A 10,366-nucleotide genomic window follows, 5' to 3' on the forward strand; every position below is an offset into this window, starting at 1 on the left:
TTCTTCTCGGCTGGATTCTTCAGAAGCAAGCAATAAGCACATGGCAGGAGGAAAGCCAGGATATCTGCACCTCGACTATGCCTTATCAAGACAGGGACGCTGGAAACCCTAAAGAAAGTTGCACCACCCTCACATGTTTTTGGCTTTGATAGATTCTCTTATGTGTGTTTTCAAAAGTTTGTTTTGAAATTTTGCATTTGCAGTTTCACCATTCTGCTACCATTCTAGTAGAAGGCTTAACTATATTTGATTGGATGATACAGTATGATTGGTTCTATTCGAGAAGCTTCATATTCTTAGAAACAACCGATGAGAAGTCAGTTTCTCATAATTTAAAAAAAAACTGGTTTTCCTTCCAGCTCATTTTTTTGTATTCTATAACTACATATTATTAGAAGTTGAGTACTTTCGAGAGTGATTTCTAGAGAATTTATAAAAAGTTGTAGTTGTTAGAAACTCCCCAAATAGAGCCAATATAGGGTTGATCCTCAATCATTCTTTGTACTAAAGCTGATGAGCGGCTAGCACATTCTTAAAAATGACTAACAATCTGCTAAACTAGACAGAAAGTCAGTATGAGACAGAATTCAATCAGAAGCCATTGGAACTTCGGAGACAAAGCATGTGACCCTCCAGTTATTCAGGTTTGTGGAATGTAGAAAGCAGGTCAAAGTATAAAATGACAAGCAAAACCATGTTCCTTGTCTTTTAACCTTTATACTCTACAAAGTGGAGAACCACTGGCAGCAATTCACACCACAAAACAGCAAAGAGCAGGAAACAAAGAAGGTAATTGAATCTAAATGGTTACAACATTACTTAACAATTCAACAGACAAGAACAAGTAAAGAAGAACAACAATATCAAGAATCCATACTAAATAATATAAGAATTGAATAGCCAGAAGTAAACTGTTGATACAGAAGGAAGAAATAACATAGAATCCTTTTGTTCTAAACTTATGTCTTACTGAATTTAACTGAACTGAACCCATGATTCCCTCTATACAACCACATATATCCGTGCAACTAAAATCCTCAGCCAAATCCTCCTGTCCCTCTCAAACTTTTCATTATTATTCACAACCCAATTAGCCATCAATCATATGTTCCCAAATCATCCAAATCCCCCCACCACACCACCTCCAATCCCTTTCAACACGACAGCAGCACAAACTGTTTTCGCATCAATGAACACCGACAAATCATAATCAACAAAATTTTTGTGCACCTTACTACTTTCTTCACGCCTGCAATCGTCAACCAAGAACACGAGTAGTTAAGCATGATAACGAGAATGTATGCCTGTGACGAATTGCGCTGCTGCTGACGATTGCCGGAGGCGAGGACGGGAGCAGAACAAGTATCCTTTCACCGTTTTTCCTTTAGAGAATTCTATCAATGGAGCGGAGGAGGTGGTGGTGATCCATATTGTACGCCATGGACGGGTGGCCATGAGCCAGGGTGTTGTTGAGGAGGAGGTGGTGATCCATATGGTACTCCATGGACTGGTGGCCATGGGCCGGGGTAATATGGTGGTGGTGGTGGTGGCAATGCTGGCGTTGAGCCACAGGGTGGCGGTGGCGGCGGCGGCGGCGGTAGCTGGGGACATGGTGGATGTGAGGCCGGTGGTGGCGGTGGGTGGTAGATTGGCGCAGGCGGTGGAGGCGATGGCGGAGGTGGTGAATGTGGAGGCGGTGACGGCGGAGGTGGTGAAGGCGGCGGTGGTGATGGCGGGGGTGGCGATGGTGGCGGAGGGGATGGTGGCGGTGGGGATGGCGGGGGCGGTGAAGGCGTAGGTGGAGGAGGGGATGGCGGTGGTGGCGAAAGTGGAGGAGGGGAAGGCGGCGGTGGCGAAGGTGGAGGAGGGGCCGGGGCGAAGGGTTTGCACTGGAACGCGGCGCAGTTGACGGGAGGACGGGCGTAGAACGCGGCGCACTGCTGCGGCGTCCGCTGGGCGGGGCGGTTCGGGAGGCAGTTGGTCCGGTCACCGTCCCGCGGCACGACGCGCGCGCAGGACGGCGGCTCGCCGGTGAAGAAGTTGTACGCGAAGGTGAAGTTCTTGAGTCGCGGCAGCTCGCACACCGCCTGCGGTATCGTGCCGGTGAGCAGGTTGTGCGCGACGTCCAGCTGTTCGACCTTCCTCATCCCAGCCACCGCCGACGGCAGCGGGCCGGCGAGCTGGTTGAAGCTCACGTCGAACACCGTCACCTCCCGCAGCATCCCGATCTCCGGCGGCAGGCAGGAGCTGAGCCCGGTGTTGATGAGCAAGATCTCGTTGAGCGTCCCGGACATGTTGCCGAGGCTCGCCGGGAGGCAGCCGCCGAAGCTGTTGTGCGCGAGGACGATGACGGAGACCGGCGAGTTGCCGAAGTTGTCCGGGAGGTCGAAGCGGAAGCGGTTGTGGTTTAGGAAGATGGCGTCGAGCGGCTTGTCGAACAGCTGGCTCGGCACGCCGCCCTCGAAGTCGTTGAACCGGAGGTCGAGGAACCGGAGCGCTGGCATGTCGAGCACGACCCTGGGGAACGGGCCGACGAAGCGGTTGTTGCTGAGATCGAGCTCGTGGAGGAGGCGGAGGCGGCGGAGCGTGTGCGGGAGCACGCCGCAGAAGCGATTCGAGTTGAGGTGCAGCAGCGCGAGGTCACCGAGCAGGCCGAGCTCCGGCGGGAGGTACCCGGCGATGTCCCCGTGGTTAAGATCCACCCCGGCGACGGCGACCACCCGCTTATCCGACGGCAGCGGCGCGCAGAACACGCCGGTGTAGTTGCACACCTCAGGCCCCACCCAGTCGGCGGTGAGGTTGTTGGGGTCGGAGAAGATGGCCTCCTGCTTCCACGTCTGCAGCGCCACGTACGCGTCCCGCATCCGGGAGCTCGGGAACCGCCACCCCGGGTCCACCGCCACCGCCGCCGTCCTCACCCCCTCCCCGCCGAAGCCTCCGCCATCGCCGGAGAAATCCAACGCCGCCGCCCCCCCGCCGATGCCAGCGACGGCCGAGCAGGCAACGAGCAGCACAACAACAACAACAACCCTCATCTCATCTCACCTCCACTACGCTCCGCCGCGCAATGCCGAAGCCGCGAGATCGATCTCCCGGAGCTGCTCGGAGAAGAGAGAGAGAAAGAGAGAGAGAGAGAGGAGTGAGGTTTAGAGAGAGAAAGGAGAGGAGGAGGAGGAGGAGGAGGCGCGCGGCTATAAACACGCGCACGCATGCACACGCGGACAGGGAGAGGGGGAGGGGGAGTGGGGCCCACCTGTCGGGGACTGTTTTCCTCCTCCCTTGTGCGGGGACGGGGTACTCGTAGCGTGAGCGGGAGCGGGAGAGGAGGTGGGGTAGGGGTGTCAGTGGGCAATTACGCGGCTGGATGGCACTACGGGTCCCCCGCGTTCGTCTCCGGGTTTGCGACCGACAGTCGCTGCGAGGCGAGACGCGTGTACGGTTTCGGTGTCCGCTTGTCCAGTTCAAACTCCACGACTACGAGATTAAAAAATTATATGTGTGGAAGAAAAAATTACGGCCCATGGAGCGTGGGAAAAAAGGTAAATACTGGTAGTAGAAGAGAACACCAGAAAAGTGAAAAGGGTGTTTAACACAGAATATTCCTTGTTAATTTGTGTTTGTGAGTACAAGTATTAGTGAACAATTGCTCCGAACGACATATTTATAAATAAAAAATAATTTATAAATAAAATTTACATATACTTGTTTTAAGCGATCTAAAAATTAAGACTAAAAAATAACTATGATAAAAATCTCTAAAATCTACTCCAAAATAAAGGTTGAAAAATTAAATTTTACATAGAAGAAAAAAATATGGCTCAAGTGTTCATACAGAGCATCTTTATGCCGATTGAATCCAATCTCTATAGGCACGTTATGGAATTTTGTCACATAAAAATATAAAAAGTAAAATAATATGAATGTAGATTGATATCAATTCAAAAAAAAAAAGAGGTTTAAGTGGATGCGAATTTTCTATGTTTAAAGAAAAGTTTTCTTTGTTTTTCCTGCCCTTGCTTCCTACAAACCGAACTTCTTTTGTAGAAATTAATCCTTAGGAATCTAATAATTAGTTTATTTCTCTAAACTAAATAGACCTAAGATAAGATGTGTGTCTTAAAATTGATAGATGTCTCACTACGGCCGGATATATCTAAAAGACACTTGTTACATTAAGTTCAAAAATGTGGAGTAAATGATGGTTTATCCTATGAAATTTCTGTTAAGCAATTTGTAATCTAAAAATGTCGGTTATGAATTTTTTAACTCTAAACTGAATTACTACTTTGTTTTTCGCACGAAGGTGAATCGAAATGAGTCGCAAAGATATGGCCGTGAATTCAAACTTGGAATCAAAAAAAAAATCGCCGGTATGAACCACGGGGAGCATCTGAAAATACAGCAGAATGCCTTTGAAGTAAGGTGGTGTTTGGATTGAGAAAATTTTTTTGGAGAAGTGTCACGTCAAATGTTTGATCGGATATTGGAAGAGGTTTTCGGACATGAATGAAAAAACGAATTTCACGTCTAGCCTAGAAACCGCGAGATGAATCTTTTGAGCCTAATCAATTCACCATTAGCACATATTAGGCTAATTAGGCTCAAAAGATTCGTCTCAAGATTTCTTCCATAACTGTATAATTAGTTTTTTGGTTCATCTATATTTAATGCTTTATTTAGATGTCTAAAATTCGATGCGATGTTAGTGGAAAAAATTTAGACCAGGGCCTAAAGCAACACAAAATACAGAACAAAAGCTGAAGGGTAAAAAAATAGGAGGAATTAAATAATAACAGTACATGATGCATGCACATTTGTATACTTGTACTACTACATGGTTGTGTACTGTACACTGGCCCTGTCTGACACAACGACACTGCTGCTGCTGCCGCTGCATTGGTCAAAAGAGGAATTAAGAGAGGGTCACGGGGAATCATAAACTAAAGATGGGAGATTATCTGCCCAAAGTACCAACCATCCACATACTCTAATTGTATCACAAGATTAAACTAACCTATCCCTATATCCATTGGATTTGCTCATGTGCAATTAGTTTGACCTGTACCTGTACGTTTGTTCTCTTGTCTTGAATTAAAAAAAAATTGTAAGTTGTGGGCCACATAAAATTTAGCGCCCAATCGTAGGACATATTTACCTCCTTGCATAAAGACTATATTCAGCTCATATTTTTTGTAACACAAATATTTATTTTTAAAAATAGTTATTATTAAAATTGATAAAGCAAGTGACAAATGCAACGTGATATAAAAAAGGTAAAGGATAAATGTATTGAGGTTTAAAAAAGACGAGGAACATTATGGTTTTTTTAGCTTTGTACAGGTATATGTGAGGCATGCTAAAAATAAATTATTTTGTGTATTCTATAATATGTGTGTTTTTCTATGGTCCAATCAAATTTATATTTATATTTTTATACTGATTATATTCATCGTACAGTTATATTTCTGTCATAGTTCTGCGTAACTTTTCTTTCTACGTTTTCATAACCCGGGTTTCAAATGGGAAGACAGTTCAATTCTCATAATGCAAATCCTATGAAATTCCTCTTGCCCCATGCTAGAAAATGCTTGATGAGACATCAAAAGGCAAATGGAGAATTTGCATTTGCTGTTTGTACGGTGCAAACTAAGGAGCACTACAGCAAACCGTATTTTCTTTTTCTAGGCATTTATTTTTGGTATAAACCACACGTATAGCAATTGGTAGGGGCATTATGGTAATTCGGTGATGTCAATTTTGCCATGCAAGATTAGGGTGGCGCGGTAATTCCGGATTTTTTTTCCTCTTTCCAAGGCACGTTCTTTCTGGGCCCCACAAGGCAGCGAGAGTGAGTGAGAGAGGTGGGCCCACATAACGCGGTCGGCGTCGGATCTTCTATCTCGTGCACCGCCGCTGCTGCACTGGCGCTGCACCTGTCAGGTGGGCCCACGACCGGATTTCCCGTCGCGACGTACGCCTCGCCGCTTGGCCGTGGCTCCAGACCGCTTGATTTACACGTGTGGGGAATTTAACTATTTATTCGGTTCGATAATAATAATAATTGTTTTTTCACCATCCATTTGTCTTGCCACCCAGGCAAAAGTGACATAAAATTAAAAATCATTCTCTCTTAGGGCCTGGAGACTAGTATTATCTATTTTCTTATCCACTTTAGTAGTACTGAAAATTATAAAGATAAAATCAGATATTGTTTTTTCATTAATACGCTAAAATATTTTTTATATTATTCTTATTTTCTTTTAATCTATCTCATGTAGCATAATTGTCTTAAATAAATGTTAAGACTCGACTCTAAACCGTTGTCATTCATAACAATCAGTTTTCTCTTTCTCCATCTCCATGTATCTCTTATCTATGTCATCATATTTGTTCCCATATCAATGAATAGGTTCAGCTAATAATGTACATTACTCTATGTTAAAAACGACAAGAAACAAATAACTACATAGTAGCTATATTTGACGACTCGGTGAGGGGTGTTTTAATTGTGGGGTTGATGATAAGTATATTTAATTAAATTTAGCCAGTTGGATTTGGGGTGTCCAATTAAGTCGCTGGTTTCATTGAATTTCTGTTAGCTGTAGCACATGCACATGCGCAACAGTGTGGACGTTCACGCGTGGACATATATGCTGACTCGATTGATCGAACTAATCTAGGTAGAGTCGTTAATCACGTCATCTCATTTAATCTGGCTAACCAGGCATAATTAATTAATTTAGCTTGCGTATTTACGTCCTCCAGACCAGCGGCCACAACTCATGGGTCAACCATATATGACGACGCCCTCGCTGATTTTTAACGACGTGCCAAACTACTCTCTACTCTCTAGCTTGCTAGCTAGTACAAACTTGCGTGTGCCCAATTTGGTTCGTTTCTCTCCCTCCTCCGGCTCTTTAATTCTTCAATTCTAGAGAGAGAGAGTATCCCTCCATGCCATAAAAAATAACTTGCGGTGTGAAAATTACAAAACCCCAAATATCATCTAATCTTATAAATTAATTTGTTGTAAATACCTTCCTCTTAATTCATTTTGTTTGAAATTGGCCCTCTATTGCGATCACTCACATACTTTTATGGCTAGATATAGTCATTCAGATTTGAGATGGTTTCTAAACGTAACCCAATTGAACCTGCAATAGCTAGTATAGAATGGGTTGGGTAAATGGGTTGAACCGGTTATTCATTTTGCGTTTCACAACAAGAATAAAAACAATATTAAAGCAGTAGAAGATCATAATTATTTTTTATGAGCTTCGCACAAGTGAGTTAGGTAACTCCTACTCTAGCGCTGATAGGTCGATGAATATGATCTCTATCTCAGTGTCATAGCTGAATACTAGATCTGCGAGTCGAGTGCACTCATGCGAGTGTCGTTGGGTGTAGAACATGAACTCAATCAATGAGTCGCAACGTGGATAGAGCTCGATAGTTTGAACATCACCTGCGAACAGCTAGACAGATGTGGCAACCACATCCAACTCTTGTAGCAGCAAGAACGACATGTGCTTGTCAAAAGTCGACTGATGTAATAAGCTTTGTAACCATGTTGATTATAAGATGTGCTAGTTCACATAGAAACTACTATAAAAAAACCACGAGAATACCTGGGCAGTGGTGTTAAAAAGGCAATCTCAAACCAAAAATTAATTAGGAGTGTTTGCAATTAACTTATAAGTGGAATCTCATGCTACGTTTTTATAATTTTTCGTTGAAAATATAGACGATTCTTATTCTCAATAGCAATACTGTTTAAAATTTTGACTATGTTCCACACTATAAAATATTTTTGCTCACCCAATATTTATATGAATGCTGATAAATTTAATCGTATTTATAAAACATATACCTACAAATGAAACCTAGAGGACTAAAACATCTTATAGACAGAGTAATATTTAATCTAACAATATATCTTTAGTGTGTAATATATGTAGCTACACTGGATTAATATCTGAAACCAGATAATTAAAAAAATCTAATCGGAATTAAAATCGAAAAAAAATCCAAAATGGAGAGACGGAAGGAAAGAAAACAAATGGCAAAGGCGGGCACGCGTACACGTACACATAGCCAGTGAGCCATTAGCTGGAGCCCTACATTAATGCACTTTGGACATTCCTAACCTAACCTAATAATAGGACGATGTCTTAATGTTGTCACATTGAATAAAAAATAATGTGGCAATTGAATAAATAAAGAAATAAAATGAAACCATATCTTATATGAGACATGGTTTCTACACAACATCTAAGATTTCATGTGAGATAAGTGACATTAAATTTAAGTGTGAAATAGTGGTGTTTGCATTGGAAGAATAATGTCTAGTACTAGTTTTTGATGATGAAAAATTTATAGAATTATAGGTTGGAAATGCCCTTAGCATATCGAATCTCTCCCTTTCACCCATTTTCTTTTTTGCGTCTTTCGGCTGGCCGTCGCTCTCTTATCAGTTACATGCATGCACGCACGTATATATTTGATGTATCACGTACGCCTAGCTCTAGCTAGCTATATATATATATATATATATATATATATATATATATATATATATATATGCGCGCGCGCACTATATATTTTCATTCACCCACACGTAATTTTATTTTTAGCTGGCATTTTAGTTCTTCTTATGAATTTTCAACCAATCTTTTCGCTAAGTATAAGGTAACATTTAAATTTTAAATTTTAAATTTAGAGTTATTTTTTAAAAAAAATCACCTAAATTTATTTTTCAACCTTAACTTTTATATTCTAAAATACATATATAAAAATTTCATTCATAAATAATTGTTCGTTTATAAATATCCCTGCTCTGCTCGTCCCGGCAAAGGCCAAAGCAGTCAAAGGCACGCACGCGTTGTGTGTCTATCTTTTGCCGTGTGCGCGTTGTCGCTTTGGAGCTAGACGAAAGCAGGCGATGAAGCATTGCTTGCTGTTTCGCTGGCTTCCGTTTGCGTGTAGCCAAAGCCAAGGGCAAAGTATTAAGCTGTGTGCCTGGTCGCAGGGGCGTTGTACCCTGGTCCGGGTAGAATTTTACTGTTTAATTGTTTATCTATATTAATTATATTATTAGTTAAAATAAAAATATTATATGTGTTATGATATGTATAGAATCCTAAATTATTTTTGTTCTGGGTTATCACTGTCTCGCCGTGTCAGCTCCAAATGGTTGGCAATTTGGCATGCATGGCAAGGATGGAGAAGAAGACGACGACAAGTGCATGTAGCATCTTCCTCTAAGTAAAAAAATGCATTTTCCTCCGGAGGATTATTTGTGTGTTTCATGCAAAAGGACAAACGATGTATTTACAAATAAAAAATAATTTATAAATAAAATTTATATATATGTACTTTTAGTGATCTAAAATTCAAGGCTGAAAAATAAACTTTAGTAGAAATAATCTAAAATCAACTTAAATTTAAAATTAAAATTTTGACTTATAAGCATAGAGCTACGTTTAGTTCTTAAATTTTTTTAGGAGAGATGTCATATCAACGCATATAGTCCTATATTTAAGTATTAAACGTAGTTTAATTACAAAACAAATTTCAGATTCTACCTGAAAACCATGAGACGAATCTTTTGAGTCTAATTAATCTGTCATTGGCACATGTTGGTTACTGTAGCACTTATGGCTAATTATACATTAATTAGGCAAAATCGTCTCATGATTTTCGTTATAACTATGGAATTAGTTTTAATGTTTATATATATATATTAATGCTTTATTTAGTTGTCTAAAGATTTGATGCGATATTTTTTAGAAAAGTTTTTAGAAACTAAAGTAGACCTAAGTACAAGCGAAAAATGGGTCGGAAAAATGCAGCTTTGCATTTATGATGCAAGGTAACAGAGCTGGTATACCATACTGCTCATGGTGTATGCTTCTGTACACTAGCCGGCTGTAACAGTGCTAACTGCTGACCAACGTATTTACGTGGGGCCCACTAGGTGGGTCACGGTTACGATCACTATACACGATGCAAAAAAAAAGGGACAGCTATTGGACTTGCACAAAGGATACTTCAATCTGGTAGGTGTACACACTCAGTAAATAAAAAATCACTCTAGATTCATCCACAGGGAATTTTTTTTTTACGGAATAGCTAAAATGAGAGAAATTCCCTGCCTTTTTCTTAAAATTTTCTTTTGTGTTGCACTCGTTCAGACGAGATATATATACATTATTACCTAATTAAGATAAATTCTGATGTTCTGCTCTTCCGATCATGTCAACTGTTATAACTTAACGGTTTGTTTGGTGGGTTATATTATCAGCTTAATTAAAACTTTCAGAGTTGATAGGGTTTGCCCTTTAGTCAAATTTACAAACTTGTCTTT

General features: G+C 41.4%; 1 protein-coding gene across 1 annotated transcript; it reads right to left on the minus strand.

Moving 5' to 3' along the window:
* Window positions 1-877: 877 nt before the first annotated feature.
* Window positions 878-3,253, minus strand: LOC102712408 (leucine-rich repeat extensin-like protein 3). Its single transcript, XM_040521575.1, has one exon. It carries the CDS (start codon window positions 3,033-3,035, stop codon window positions 1,398-1,400), a length of 1,638 nt encoding a protein of 545 aa, XP_040377509.1. The 5' UTR covers window positions 3,036-3,253; the 3' UTR covers window positions 878-1,397.
* Window positions 3,254-10,366: the final 7,113 nt, after the last annotated feature.

This window comes from Oryza brachyantha, chromosome 1 (assembly GCF_000231095.2).
Source record: "Oryza brachyantha chromosome 1, ObraRS2, whole genome shotgun sequence".
In the NCBI taxonomy this organism is placed as follows: domain Eukaryota; kingdom Viridiplantae; phylum Streptophyta; class Magnoliopsida; order Poales; family Poaceae; genus Oryza; species Oryza brachyantha.

Coding starts and splice junctions, on each gene's coding strand:
- LOC102712408 (XM_040521575.1), bottom strand. CDS start 3,035: ATGAGGGTTGTTGTTGTTGTTGTGCTGCTCGTTGCCTGCTCGGCCGTC.